Source organism: Rhagoletis zephyria, unplaced genomic scaffold, assembly GCF_001687245.7.
Source record: "Rhagoletis zephyria isolate East Lansing unplaced genomic scaffold, Rhagoletis_zephyria_1.1 Rzeph_scaffold_00214, whole genome shotgun sequence".
Taxonomy (NCBI): Eukaryota; Metazoa; Arthropoda; class Insecta; order Diptera; family Tephritidae; genus Rhagoletis; species Rhagoletis zephyria.
The window spans coordinates 324,064-339,808 of record NW_016157298.1 but is presented as its reverse complement, the minus strand read 5'-3'; the positions used below and the strand labels follow the sequence as shown (position 1 = coordinate 339,808).

Genomic DNA, 15,745 nt, shown 5'->3' with positions numbered 1-15,745 from the left:
GACCATTGTCAATTAAATCTCATTCTTTGTATTACATGCGCTCCACGTTTTTCGTTTTCAATCTCATAAATGGTTTATAATGACTTTTGCTAAAATTTCAAAATAAAAAGTTATCCAAACAAATTCTATGGGACTGAGAAATATTATTTTCTACTTTTTAGTCCATTTATAAAAGCGTGGTATATTAAAAAGTTTTTTATTTTATTTTTTTATGATAAACCTCACCGTTTTTCTGGAAAATTCAAAAAAATCAATTTATGTGACCTTTGACCTTGAATAACTTTTTTTACATACGTGGAATCGATGGGGACTTTTGACATTTCATTCATAAAATGTTCGCAACGTTCGTACCAATTTTCAGCTTTATGCGAATTATTGCAAGCTTACCTCTATTTTTTGAGCTAACTTGACTGGGCTATTGATTTGTAGCGTCATCTTGTGGTTATTGAAATAAGAAATAGATATCAAAAGTTAAGACTTCGTATCAAAAAACCCCCAAATAGATATTTGTTTAAAAAAAATAACATTCGTAACACTTTAGTAAATATTAATCTGCATATTAACTTAGCATCAATTAACGATATCTTCTTTTAAAATTGCGCAGGCTCGAAATTGACTTTAGAGCTATAGTCTGGAGGAATTTTATTCTTAGAAATTTATGAAGCCCGGATTCTTCTAAGAACGATGTCGAAAAAAATCGATCAATACAAATTAACCCTCCCTAATGTATATGTATATATATATGTATGCATATATTCATTCGTTACACATTATTACAGTTTTTCTCCTATTTTAGGTAAAGAATTAACATTATCATTAAATATTGCAAAATATTTTACAAAAATCCCGCAGGTTGTTATTCCCTGTTAGAGAAAGTTATTGAAATTATTTTCAAATTGTTGAGCTTCACAGTTGTAAGTTGTAGATGCTTATATTTTCAAAATCACTCTTTTTGTAACTAACTATTTAATTACTGAATAAACTAATAAAATAACACAATTCGATTCAAAAATACTTATTGTTGAATAATTATCAAGTAAAAAAATTTAGATTTTACATAAATAATCTTCTAAAACAACAATAAAAAACTCTAAAATAGTCATTGTTTTAGAAGACTAAAATCTAAATTTTGTAAGTTAATAAATATTCAACAATAAGTATTTTTAAATCGAGTGGTGCATTAGTTTATTCAGTAAAGTTCAACAGTTTAAAAATAATTTTAGTAACTTTTTCTAACAGGGAGTAACAATTTGCAGGATTTTTGTAAAAAAATTTGCTAATTGTTAATGCTAAATGCATTGGGTGGTGCTCAAAAAGAGGGTTCAAAATGGCGCAAATATTGGTGCGACTTACGGTATGTTCAAAACTTATTTACTTTATTTGTTTTTACTTTATGTATTTGCTTATGTAGACAAAACACACGCACCAAATATGTGGCAATAAAAGAAAAAGATAGCCAAAGCGGAATAAATGGACCTCGGATCCAAAAACCATTGTCGGATATGGAGGGACGCATTCTAAAAATTGGGCTTCCAATATCGGTTGATGGAGATCATGAGGGTGAAGTCGGATTGATTGAAGAAGTCAGTAATAAAAAACCAGTGCATTATTATTGTATCGCAATTTTCATTTTGCCTTTGGTTTAGGTCAACGAAGCAGTCGAAGCAGCAGATGCTAGCTCAACCATTGAAGTTCCGGAAGGTCCTGCTCCTCTTATTGTCAGAAGAAGGGAGAGAAGTGCAGGCGCTCAACAAAGTGGCCCGCTGTATGAAAGTCTTTTGGAGCTAGAAAAGGAAAATATAGAATTAAAAAAGCAAGCGCTAGAAATTATGAAAGAAATGCTAAATGTGCAAAAAGACATGAATAAAAAAGTAGACACGCTTATTGCAAAGCTCCATTAAAAATGTATTTTTTATTTAACGAAACTCCTCTTTAGGTTTTTACAGTGTTCGCTCAAATGCTTCTCGTATGATTTTATCTCGTTGTAATCTACCAAGTGTAGGAGATCATTCGGCATTAGTTGTACGGGGATACTTCTGGGCATGAAACTCTTGCCCGCACAAGAATATTGTGGAGTGCCATGCAAGCATAAATAATTTCCGTTGCTTTTGAAGGCTCATAGACTAAAACTCCTTCTTTCGTAAGGCATCGAAATCTGCTCTTCAATAGGCCAATGAATCTCTCGACCAAGCTACGAGTTGCTTTATGCGCACAATTATATCGCTCCTCTGCTTCTTATGTAGAATTGGAAATTGGAGTCATGAGCCATGGCTATTAAAAGTATAATAATATGTACATGGCAATAGTATTTAAATGCAAATTTACCAGTAAAAGATATCCGCTGTCTCCTAAAAGCCAAAAATTTCTTTCGCCAGTGTTGTATAGATTTTCCAGGTGTTGCTTTACCCTCGAACGTCGCCATACAAAAGCACAAAAGCATCATGGGCAGTGCCGCCAAATCTCGCGCTGCCATATAAAATGATCATGTTGGCATCGCATACAACTAACACATTTTTAGAGTGACCCCCTTTGCGGCAGTAGCATACATGCTCTACTTCAGACTTTGGGCCACATATCTTTATGTCAATAAGTCCTATTATCCCAGGAATACCATTCATTTGATAGAAGTCAGCTTTAATTGCTACGAATTCGCTAACATTGGAGAACTTAATGTGACGTTGCGCAATTCTGTTAATTGCTTTCGTTACTTCCATTATAACCTGACTTACGGACGATTGCGATAGAGCAGACAAAGCATCCTGCCTAACTGCGCGCTGAAAACTCCCGGTGCCAAAAAAAACGTAGAGCACATAAAACTTTCACATGTGCCGGAATTGCATGCCGTCTCCTTGTAATTTGTAAGTATGGTGTCAGTTCGTCTATTAAATCTTTGCAAATGTGCTTTGGAAACCGGTATAAATTCATAAAACTCTCTTCAGTAATCATTAAAAATGGATCTTGCGCATCCCTCAGTTGACGCCTCGTGACTCTGAGATAATTTCTTTAGACGCGAGTAAAAGCATTGAATTGTATGTTTGAATTAAAACTTTCAATAACCGCATTTACCTCTGATCTCCTTCATCATGATTAAAAGCAATAAACAGTAGAGGAATATTAGGCATTGCCTTGGAAAACTTGATAACTATGATAAATCCTTTGCACTCTTATTAACGTTTTTTCCTATTTTGACAGAAAATATCATTTCTTCAACTCACCATGATTTACCACACTACTCGCTATTAGATTTTCACAACGAATACTTCATTGAAAAAGAATCGCTTAGAATTAAAAAATGAAGTGATATGATGAAAAACTTAATATCACAGCGAGTGTGAATTTGATTTTTCACTTCACTACTTCATCGAACGAGGATTGACCCCCGGCTGTATTGCAATGGCACCTTCCTGACACCGGGCCGCCTCAGGGAGTAACGGTGACGTTGCTGCGGCTTGGCGCGCTGCCGTAGTGGACCGTTATATTTTCTCTTTGAATTCTTTGACCACTGCGCCCGCCTCGTCGTACGACCAAGATGGAGACAACTAAAACAAAAACTAAACAAAACCAAAATAAAACAACAGCAACAAACAAAACTTTGAGCGGCGGGGGTGACTCTAAAATGAATCCTCCCGTGGGCTTCTCTGTAAAGGAGGCGGTATCGACTCCTGGGCAGGGGCGGGCAGCTGATGCTGCAAGGTGCAGTCAGGGATCGGAGCCGACCTCTTTGTCTGCGCCGGTCTTGGGAGGTGCCGGTAGGAACCCATCGCACCTAGACTTGGGGTTGGGGGCGCGGGCGAATTCGCCTGCATCCAGGACGGAGGTAGGGCCGCAGATGATGTCGTCTGGCGGTTCTGGACGTGAGGGCACTGGACAGTGTGGCCGGCACCAGCCATGGACTTCCGGCTCCTAAACGGCACGGTGGGCTGGCCAGAAAAGCACGCTATGACCGTCGCATGGCTTTCCACTCCCTGGCGCGTTACGGCGAACAGGGTGCTGCACAGCTATCTGAGCAGCACGCGCGATCGTCCGAGTAGGCCAGGGGGGTGCTAAGCAACAGCCTGGAGGGTCTGGCTTTCCTCGGTACCTTCCTCGCTGAGGGAGGCGGAAGATATCTTCCGCTACTGCAACCCGGACCTTAATGCGCACAACTGGAATTTAATCCGGTTTAAGAACTCCGACGGTGAGTTTCGGTAAGCGCTGTTGTTGCTAGGTTAGAGAAGGTAGTCATGAAGGTCTACCAGACCGACTCCAGAGGGAATGACGAGCCTGTTCCAGTTGCGCTGGCGGGCGAAAACACAAATGCGGAGGATGCCCACGTAGGTGTGGAGGTCGAATCCGTCATGTCGGGCAGTGATAGCACTGCTGGCCCTCCTTCAACTGCAGGATCGGTCATCAGTGTTGGCCCGATGTTCGTCAGGGCTGAGCAGGAAATGCTCCTTGCGTCCGATAGGGATGGCGCCCGCGGAGGGGTGCTGGAAAGGATTTTGGAGGATGAATATTCTTCAGATCTATCTTCTGCACTCTAAGGCGGCGTCAGCCAACCTTTTTTATCGACCTTGAGCAAGGTGGAGTCGATGTAGTGTCCTGATCCAGGAGCCGTGGCTGAGCAGCTGTAATAAGGTTTCTGGTATCGGGACGAGGACTACAAACTGCTGGTGCAGCGGGACGCAGGTAAACCTCGATCCTGCATGCTTTTATTTTGCCCCTTTTCAGCAATGGAGACATTGTGACGGTGAGCCTGGAGGGTGTAACCGGAGAACTCTGGTTGATCTCCGCTTATATGGCGCACGAGGACGGGGTGTAGACATTTCCGCGCTTACTAAGGAATGCGGTGGCAGAAGCAAGGAGAGTACGCGTTGTTATTGGGTCTGACACGAATTCCCACCATACGATTTGGGGCAGCTCAGAAATCCACACCAGAGGTGAGCCACTCTTTAATTGTATTCTAAATGGCCCCACTTTTGTAACGGCTAGTACAGAAGAGGTTTTAGATATCACGCTGGCCTTGTCTGATATAATGTCCCGTATCTCTGGCTGGAGAGTCCTTAATGAGTAGATCAGCCTCCGAATGGGCACTGTATAAGATTGGGCTTGGGATATATAAGTCCGAAATTAGGAAAGCGAAGCGAACGTCGTGGAGACTGTTCTGTGAAGGCGTGGAGGGCAGTCAGGAGTGTTCAAGGTTTGGGCGAGCTCTCCTTGAGAATCCCGCTCTCCTGGGATACATCAGGGATGAGGGCGGTTGCTGGGCAACGAGCAGCGGGGAGTCTCTTCGGATGCTCCTTGATGCTCTCTTCCCCTGCAACCCGGATACGGGAGGGATCCGGTTACAGGCGTCGAGCCCTGAAACGAATGTCTCGGAAATCCTAACCGTGGATCGCCTTCTTTGGGCCATTAGCTCTTTCAAGTCCTTTAAGACCCCGGGCCCAAATGGCATAATACCGGCCTAACTGCAGAAGTCTGCAGAAGTGTAGTGCCGCTGGTTGATGCCCATTTTCGAGGGCTTTTTGGCTAAGAGTCATGTTCCGGGCCCTTGATATGGAGAGGGCTTTTAACAATGTTTTGCCTGAGGCTGTAGATAAGATACCGAATTGCCGTCTTCCCTCAATGGGTGGTCTTCCTCTAAAGCTCTCTGACAGGGTGAAGTACTTGGGCTTGATCCCTGACAGTACGTTTTCCTGGAAGTCTAACGTGGACGAAAGAGTCAAGAAGGCTAAAGTAGAACTGTATTGTTGTAGAGGGGACATTGGCAAGCGCTGGGTCCTCTCGACGAAGGTAGTGCATTGGCTTTATGAAACTATAATCAAAACAATCTTATTATAAGGGGTACTTGTCTGGTGGAACGCTCTTGACAAGGCCTACATCGTCAAGCAGCTGGAGAAGGTGCAAAGAGCCGCCTTAATTGGAATCAGTGGGGCACTTCGACCCACATCTACTCTTGCGCTGAATGCCATGTTAAATGTTGTGCCTACAGATATAGCTGGTTGGGTCGACGTTGCGTGCGCCGCAGTAAGGCTTAATGGGGTGGGCTTCGAGTTCACCTCAAGCTGCGGACACTCCAGTATTCTAAACGGCTTCGGGTTCCTACCGACTCGGACGGACCACTGCACGCCGGTTCTGGGTCCGAATGAATCTTTTACCACCCACATTCCAGCGAGGGGAGTCTGGGAGGGGTACAGTATCTGGAATCGGGGACCTGCAAACTTATTTGCAGATGGATCGAAGCTGGATGGGAAGGTGGGTGGAGGTGTCTTCTGCGAAGATCTCTCCATCTACCTGAAATTTAGGCTACCGGATCACTATAGTATTTTCCAGGTTGAGGTGGCCGCGATAAAAGCGCCTTCGGATTGGTTGCTCTCTAGTGTAACATCTGTTAAGGAGGTAAATATTTATTCTGATAGCCAAGCAGCCATTAGGGCTCTTAGCTCCTTGACGGTGCGTTCGAAAAGTCAAGCACTCCCTGACTTCCCTATGGACCGCGTCTGATTATTTTGATATTAAGCTCATTTGGGTTCCAGGTCACAGCGAAATCGCTGGCAACTGCATGGCCGAAGAGCTCGCAAGACAGGGAACTCTCGAGGAATTACTTTCGGACAGGGAGGGTCTGGGGGCTCCGCTGACCTCGTGTGGTCTGCTTCTGGACAGATGGGCGTTTAGTCAGCTCAGTGAGTGTTGGGCGAAGACCTTGGAGTGCAAGGTGGCAAAGTTTTTCTGGCCACGGGTGGACCGGGGGCGGTCTGGGGAGCTCGTGATACTAAGCAAGCTGCATCTCTCGCTATTGGTGGGAGTTTTTACCAGTCACTGTGCGATTGGTAACCATGTCGTAAGGCTGAATGTCGTGGATAACCCTTACATCTGCTGCTCTGGTGCCCTGCTTTGGCGAGCCTAAGGATTAAGCACCACGGGTCGCACTTTTTTCACACTCCCGATAAGTTCTCGGGAGTGGACATCAGTCAACTAAAAGAGCTTCGTTGTAAGCACGGAGCGTTTCTCCGCAAAAAAGCCATAGGTATCGTCTTTCTCCCATAGCTTCCCCTAACTTTCCCCTACCCATCCACTTTCTTTTTTCCAGCCTCCGTGCGTCATTTTCCCTCCCCCCTCTAAGGGCATCACAACGGATAGCTTAGTCGAGTTCAAGCGTGCCTCCATATTCGGAGGCAGCCCGCTTACCTAACTTAACCTAATCTAAGATCCTCAAACACGTGCTTACTCCACCAACAAATTTCTGCAAGAATTGGATCCGGTGCTTTTTTCCTCCATATCTGTATTGTTTTTTTAATTAGAATAAGTTAAAATATTTTTGTGTTACAAGTATTTACTACCTCATTTCAAATGGAAGAGCCACTTGATGGTAGCGCTCGCCGTACTCATCGGACTCAGTGGAAATGAGCCAGTGTAAGTAGTGAATTTTTAATGACATGTACTAATCGGCCGCTGTGGTGTAGTGGTAAGCAGTGCGCGCTTCTACTCTGCAACGCCTGGGTTCAAGCCCTGGTCAAAGCAACATCGCAAAAAAATATAGAAAAAGTTTTTTCTTAACAGCGGTCGTTCCTCGGCAGGCAATGGCAAACCTCCGATTATATTTATGCCAGGAAAAACAGCTTCTCATAAAGATAAAGTCGCCGTTCGGAGTCGGCGAAAAACTGTAGGTCCCTCCGCTTTGTGTGACAACATCAAGGCGCACGCCACAAATCGGAGGAGAAGCTCGGCCAAACACTAACATATGTGTAAGCGCCTATCTATTATTATTATTATTACTTTTTGGTACACATTTACCACAGCAGTAGCAAAAGCTGTTAATATCTGACTTAAACGCTTACATTTTACTTTTTCAATAAAACTATTATGTTCCATCCAAATATTATTTACACTTAGGTTACTTGTTTAAACAATTGGAGCTAGAGTTGCATACATACATATCAGGGTTGTTGCGAATATTCACATTCGCTTTCGCATTCGCAATAATCAATGCGGAGCTTTTGCGAATGCGAATGTTGTGCAAGTGCACCGATAAAACGTATATCTGGCAAACAAAATGACAAGTTTTTTGACACTATTTTTTGCCTTCGGTCGTGGGAGTATTTCTTTAACAAAACTGGCGAACTTTGATAAAAATGTATAACCGAGCTATCAATGGGCAGTCATACAAGTTCCCACTTCTACTTGACCTTTGACGTACGTCAAAGAGAACATAGTCCGTTTAATAATATTTTTCCCTCGTTTTCTGTGCTTTAAATACCTGCATTTTGATTTGCTTTTGATGTTACACACCGTCACCTTAATTCACAAAGGCCCTAACCACCAAATTTGTTATTTTACAGGAGAAGCAAACAGCATTACAAAAATCAAATCACTCATACGGATAGGACATTTTAAAAAGTGGCATAACTCCGTTGGTTTTGGTACTAACACTTTCAAATTTCTAGTAAAGGTGTATTTTAATATCCTACCAAAAGCTTTGAAAAACGCATTTTCGAAAAAAGTGTTGGTTATGACCTTTGTGAATTAAAGTAACGATATATTCGTTTCAATCATTTCAAATAGGGCTCTCTGGGAAATTTATTTTTAGCAAAAATTTAAAAACATTAATGTTTTTTACTTGTCGGGCAATATTTTTTTCATAGAGATATACATTGGATCCTTGGCTAAAAACTTCTGTGGTAGAACTCTCCCCTACGTCTTCCTTATTTGCTATTTAAAGTCAAAGAGTAAGATCCTTCAATAGGGATTTCCAGCAGCAACGGTCAGTTCTGGCTACAAAGAGAAAAGGCTATTGGTCTGACCTTTAATTAGGTAAGAATTACGTAACTATCTGAGACCCTCATCATCTGTGATTCCAATAATTCAAATGCTTATAAAACACGGGACGTTTAAAAAATAAAATGTTAGGCAAACAAACAGCTGTGTTCCTGGCTTTGTTTATTGCGTCAGATTAATCGTTATTTTGTCTTCTTTCACGTTCGTATGCAGGCATGCATACATAAATATGTTCATGCAATAGCAATGCATATATACTTGTACATTTGTTGTTTAATAAATACTCACTCCTATTTCTCATCCTGAAGCATAAAGACTTTTATATTTTAGATTCTCGGCTACAGGTTATGGACCCAGCACGTGCTTAACAGGCTAACCTAATATTCACGCACGCCGCCAATTTATTGTCAAAAATTTCTCATGCACATGCAACTTGTATGAGATCAACCGAAATTGAACGGCGTGCGTATGAAGCTAACTCAATTTCCAATTTTTGTTCTGCGTGACATTTTGATTTGACGTTTCGCTCAATGAAATCAAATGCAAACGCATGCAAGTCAATTTCGGGTGACGCAAAAAAACAAATTCGACGGCATGCGTACCAAAACGCAAGCCGCGAATATTAGGTTAGCCTGTAACGCGTGAAAAGCAAAACTAAGTTTTTTTTCGGTATTGATATAAATTACTTGGGCTATTGCGGTTTTTAAGACGGAAGAAATTAAAGTCAACAAACTTGAAGGTGAAGACGGCTGGACCTTATGGAAGTTCCAGATAAAGGTAGTGCTTAGAGCTGGCGGCCTATGGGAACTTGTAAGTGGAGCTGTAACCCAACCTGAAGTCGATGGTGAACCCAGAAAGAAATGGATCAAGGATGATGCTAAGGCGCAGAAAATTCTGGTCGTTTCAATGGGCGAAGGACCGTTGATGCATATTATCAACTGCGAGACTGCTGCTGCTATGTATGCTACGCTGGAGAGCGTTTACGAACAAAAGTCGGATACATCAATTCACTTGTTACAACAACAATTTTTTCAATATGTAAAAGACGCTGAAGACAGTATTGCAATGCATATAGCGAAGTTGCAGAAAATTGCACGGCAATTAGAAGATCTCGGTGAGAAAATTACTGAGAATATACTTACAACAAAAATTTTGATGACATTGCCGGAGCAATATAACCACTTCTTTGCCGCGTGGGAAGCAACTGAAAAAAGGAACGAACCTTAAAAATGCTTGCGGCACGTTTGTGTATGGAAGAATCTAGATTGGGTGTACAGCCAAACAAACAAGGAGCGTTCGTAACTAATCAGGTTAAAAGCAAAGGTGATAAGGGCAACAATAAAAGGAAAGGAAAATGCTTCCTTTGCAAAAAGCCTGGTCATTGGAAGCGAGACTGCCCAAACAAGAAAAACGCAGAGAAGTCATCACATGGTAATGCCTTTGTGCAACACCTGCTGTTTCAAAAAACAGGGCAAGGTGTGGTTACAAGGTGCACGAGAAAATTGAAAATTGTTTAAGCTGTTATTGAAGGTTAAAGGCATAGAAGCTGCGGCAAACTACAGCGCAAAATCTGAGTCGCTGCAACTTTGGCATGAACGCATGTGTCATCAAGCTAAAGACCATGTGAAGAGCGTCCTAAGTCAACGAAATATTTCATTTACTAGCAATAATTATTTCTGTGAGGGATGTGTTTTCGGTAAACAACATCGGATGCCATTTCATGAAAGCAAAAACAGGGCTAAATTACCAGGTGAGCTTGTCCACACTGATCTTTGCGGCCCTATGCAAGAGATTTCATATGGTGGTGCGCGCTATATGTTGTTATTTCGTGATGATTTTTCGAATTATCGATGCGTCTATTGCATAAAATCAAAAGCAGATGCTGCATCATTTGTTGACCGCTTTTTGGATAAGGTTGAAGCAGAAACTGTAAAGCGAGTACAAAGCATCCGGTCCGATAACGGATTAGAGTTCGTCAACAAAGATGTGGAAGATATATTTCGTAAAAGAAAAGTGGTTCATCAAAAATCAACACCATATACGCCAGAACACAATGGCCGCGCTGAAAGGGATATGAGAACAGTTATCGAAGGTGCACGGTCTATGATCCATGCCAAGGAATTGAGCCTGAAATACTGGGGTGAAGCAGTGAATAACGTCGTGTACACTCTCAATCGGACTGGTAAATGTCAAGTGGACGGAAAGTCGCCATTTGAATTGTGGTTTAATAAAAAGGCTGAGTTATCTGTGCTGCGAGTTTTTGGATCGGAAGCTTTCGTGCATATACCCCAGGAAAAACGAAGAAAGCTTAATGCGAAATCCAAGAAAGGCGTGTTTGTCGGATACGAGGAAAATTGTAAAGGCTATAGGATTTGGATACCTAATGAAAGAAAAATTGAGGTTTCGAGGGATGTTATCATCAGAGAAACGTGCAAAGAACCCGCATATGTACATGAAGAACACGTAGAAGCAGAATCTCCTGTTGAAAAACCAGATACGAACACTGACAATCCAGAAATCAGAACTAATGGCTGTGGCGAAATTTTAACTAAAGATCTCGATATCGAAGATGCAAATAATGAACTAGAGGTCCGCAAGATCGTGTCACGTTCGAAAAGTAGAGATACTGAAAGTAAAGCTGCTCTAAGCTACGCGTATGTTGCTGAAACTGATGAGCCGGACTACTATGAGAAGGCGGTCTCTAGTAACTATTGTGCGCAGTGGAAGAGTGCCATGGATGAGGAGTTTAATTCGTTGATAGCAAACCAAACCTGGTCATTGGTGAGTTTACCTAAAGGAAGAACAGCAGTTTCGAATAAATGGGTTTACAAAGTCAAGCGTGACAGAAAAGGTGAAATTGAACGCTTTAAGGCGCGTCTAGTGGCTCGCGGCTTTACGCTGAAGTGCGGAACAGATTACTTTGAGACCTTTAGCCCTGTTGCCAAGTTTACGTCCATTAGAATGATCTTTGCGATGTCAGTTGAGCTTGACATGATTGTAAAGCAGTTTGATGTGAAGACAGCATTTCTCTATGGCAGTCTTAATGAGGAGATTTATATGGATCAACCTACTGGCTACGAAGATGGAACTGACAGGGTGTGTAAGCTGAGCAAAAGTCTTTATGGTTTAAAGCAGGCATCGAGATGTTGGAATCAACAATTTACGCAGATGATGGAGAATTTTAACCTAAAAGTTAGTGCAGCGGATCCTTGCATTTTTATTGGTAGTTTCAACGATGCGAAATTAATTCTTGCGATTTATATTGACGATGGCATCATAGCAGTACAGTCATCAGAAGCACTTTGTAAACTGATCGACCATCTTACGAAAGACTTCGACATTCAAGTTTTTGAATCGATATTTTACCTTGGTATGGAAGTTGTCAGGAAACCTGGAAAGATTTTTATTCGACAAAAAGCGTACGCAACAAAAGTATTGGAGCGATTTGGGATGCTCGACGCCAAGCCTGTCACAACTCCAGCAGAAGGTGCACATTTAAATACAGAGAGCAGTCAACAGGTGCAGTATCCATATCGAGAGGCTGTTGGATCTCTTATGTATCTGTCTACAGTGACACGGCCTGATCTTGCTTATGCGGTGTCGTATGCGAGTCGTTTTTTGGACACTTATACAAGCGAACATATAGTCTTGATAAAGCGAATTTTCAGATATCTGGGAGGGACCCACAGTGAAGGTATTTTATTTGAAAAGGGTAATAATTTGTTTTTGACTTGCTTCAGTGATTCGGACTTTGCTGGTGATTTGGGGACCAGGCGACCTAATGGAGGTTATGTGATCATGTTTTGCGGTGGACCTCTTTCGTGGTCGTCGAAGATTCAGCAAACATTAGCACTCTCAACAACCGAAGCAGAGTACATGGCCGCTTGTGAGTCAGTCAAAAAGCTAGTTTGGGTTCGACGATTACTGGAGGAAATGTCTGGAAATTGCACAGTACCAGAACTTTGTTTGCACAATGTAAGCGCAATCAAACTGGTGAAGAATCCACAATACCACAAGAGGACCAAACATATTGAGGTCACATTTCATTTCATCAGAGAGGTCTATGAGAACAAAGGGTTCACGCTTAAGTACGTGCCCACAAATACACAGCTGGCGGATATTTTCACGAAGCCTCTGAAGAATTTAAATTACAGTAATTTAAAGTCGCTCTTAAAAGTTTGTTAATTTTTTGAAAATGAATAATCTGACCAATAAAAGTGGAAGTGTTAGGCAAACAAACAGCTGTGTTCCTGGCTTTGTTTATTGCATCAGATTAATCGTTATTTTGTCTTCTTTCACGTTCGTATGCAGGCATGCATACATAAATATGTTCATGCAATAGCAATGCTTATATACTTGTACATTTGTTGTTTAATAAATACTCACTCCTATTTCTCATCTTGAAGCATAAAGACTTTTATATTTTTGATTCTCGGCTACATAAAGCAATATTTTGATCCGATTCGGCTGACAGCCACGACTTTGGAAACAGAATTTTGTTCAAAATTTTCATTCATGCAAAATAATAATTTATTTTCCATATCCACATATTTAGCTCGCTATAAGCACAAATTTTTCAAACCAGTCGCAGAAGAAAGTAGTAAAAATCTATTACAAAATCTAAATTCAAAAAAAAAGCTGATGGCGTTACAGGTTCCCCCAATTCTGAAACAGCCAAAGGAATAAAAATGAAGAATTCATTTTAAAAACTTTAGAAAAACCTGAGACATATGGTTTGGCATTTAAGCGTTGTTTAAACAACGATCTCGCCATTATGCTAGTTTCTTCAAGTCAAGATGAAAGTCCGGAGGATACATCCGAAATTTTCGGCCCCGATGCAATTCTCATTACTTTTTATTACATATCGATGGCTGAGTGGAAGATCGACCTATCTCGGCAACTAGTTCGAAAACGCTCTATCTCAAAAAACTTTTCAAGAACGCCCTATTTCAGAATTCGTTTCAAAAACGCCCTATATCAGCATATTTTCAATACATTTTGAAGTGAGGTTTTTGAACCGAATTTTGAGATAGGGTGTTTTTCAATTAAATTCTGAAATAGGGCGTTCTTGAAAAGTTTTTTAGATAGAGCGTTTTCGAACTGGCTCCCGAGATAGGTCGATCTTCCACTCAGCCATCGATATAATGTTCCAATTTTTAAACTCAAGTACTAAATAAAGTAAACATTATTAAAAATTACTAACTTTTCCCTTTTTTCATTTACCTAAGTAACTTAATTTACTTGCCTGATTGTTTCTTAAAAATACTTGACATCCGCATTAGCATTCGCATCCGCGGATGTTTTAAATTTCACATTCGCAACATCCCTAATACATATATGAACAATATATATATGAACAATATACCTGTATAAATAAAGCATTAATTTTGCATATTTCCAGGGGAAATATGATTTCTGTGGACTTACTGATTCTTTATACAAAGATTTTGTATGATAGGACCCCTAGTAAAAATTGTATGGCAAATAATTTTCTAGAAGATTTTAACCCTCAGCGATACTCAAAATGCCATTTTATTCCGACTTTCTAAAAAAGGGCCAAAACTACCCTTTTGTGAGGGAGATAAAGGGTTAAAATGTTCTACAAAATTATTCCACGTAAAATTTTACTATATGTCCCGAAACATATTTTTTTCCGATATGTATTTTTACTCTTTTTAATTTATTCTAAAGACACTTAGGCAAAATATTGCTTAATAGAATCGATCTCTATAAATTTTTTGGTAGGTAGTTTTTATGAGTTTTATGATGTCTGATGTTAAAAAATTTTGAGTTATTGTCAGCCGTGCGTGTAGAGCATCTTTTGCTGCTTTGTCGGCTAGTTCGTTGCCTTGATAGTGGATTTATGTTTAATTAATATGTTTTTATATGACAATGTAATGGTTGTGGTTTAATAATAATAATAATAGATTGGCGCTTACACATATGTTAGTGTTTCGCCGAGCTTCTCCTCCGATTTGTGGCGTGCGCCTTGATGTTGTCACACAAAGCGGGGGGACCTACAGTTTTACGCCGACTTCGAACAGCGATTGTATTTTTATGAGAAGCTGTCTTTCATGGCAGAAATACACTCGGAGGTTTGCCATTGCCTGCCGAGGGACGACCGCTGTTAAGAAAAAACCTTTTTTCTATATTTTTTGCGATGTTGCTTTGACCAGGGTTTGAACTCAGGCATTGCGGAGTGGAAGCGCGCACTGCTTACCACTATACCACAGCGGCCGACAATGCTTGTTGTTTACCGGGTTTGTAATTGCGTCTAGTGACGTGAGAGAGTCAGTGCAGATTGCTACTTTTCTCCTTCTTGTGCTTGCCAGTTTGGTTGCTTCGTAGATGGCTAGTAGTTCGGCACCAAAATTTGTGGTATATTATGGCAAGTGTGCTACTGGAATGATTTTGTCTTCATCGACGATGCTATAAATTGACCGATAAGTTTGTTTTGAGTAGTCTGTGTATAAAAATTTGAAGTTATGTAAGTCTTCTTTTATTTTAAGAAAGTTTTGTATGTAAATTTCGTTTGTTGTGTTATTTTTTCTTTAAACTTTCGCTGCGAGTTATTCACTGAGTGTTGTGGGAGTTGCCAACTCGGAGCTAGGGACTTGCTTAATTTTGTAAGAATTGGTACTTCTAAGTTCTGGGCAGCTTTAATCACTTTGGTTAGGGATGCCCAAATCAGCACATATGTATGTATCGCGGGCGACTGCGCGTGTAAAGCTTTGCACAGCGGTGCTGGGCAAGCGCGGAAGCAAAAAGTTATCGGAAGGGGAAAACGAAGCCAACAGAATAGTGAGATTGTATGTGTGACAGTGATGGAAAATAAGTGTGCATTGTGCCATTTTCGGCCCTTTGGGAAGCAGCCGGCACCTTCAGCACAATCTATTGATTTTCGGCACTATTTTTGCGTAACTCAATGCAACTAATAAATATTTCTTTCGGATCCGCAATTAAAAATATTTTTTTTTTACATTTAATCGTA

At 40.9% G+C, this 15,745-nt stretch overlaps 1 protein-coding gene across 1 annotated transcript; it reads right to left on the bottom strand.

Annotated features, from left to right (window-relative positions):
* Window positions 1-1,827: 1,827 nt before the first annotated feature.
* On the bottom strand, window positions 1,828-3,348 carry LOC108358147 (putative nuclease HARBI1). Its single transcript, XM_017609321.1, is given in 4 exon segments — window positions 1,828-2,271; window positions 2,326-2,436; window positions 2,439-2,798; window positions 2,800-3,348. Coding segments are annotated over 4 exon segments (873 nt in total). The 5' UTR covers window positions 2,947-3,348; the 3' UTR covers window positions 1,828-2,016.
* Window positions 3,349-15,745: the final 12,397 nt, after the last annotated feature.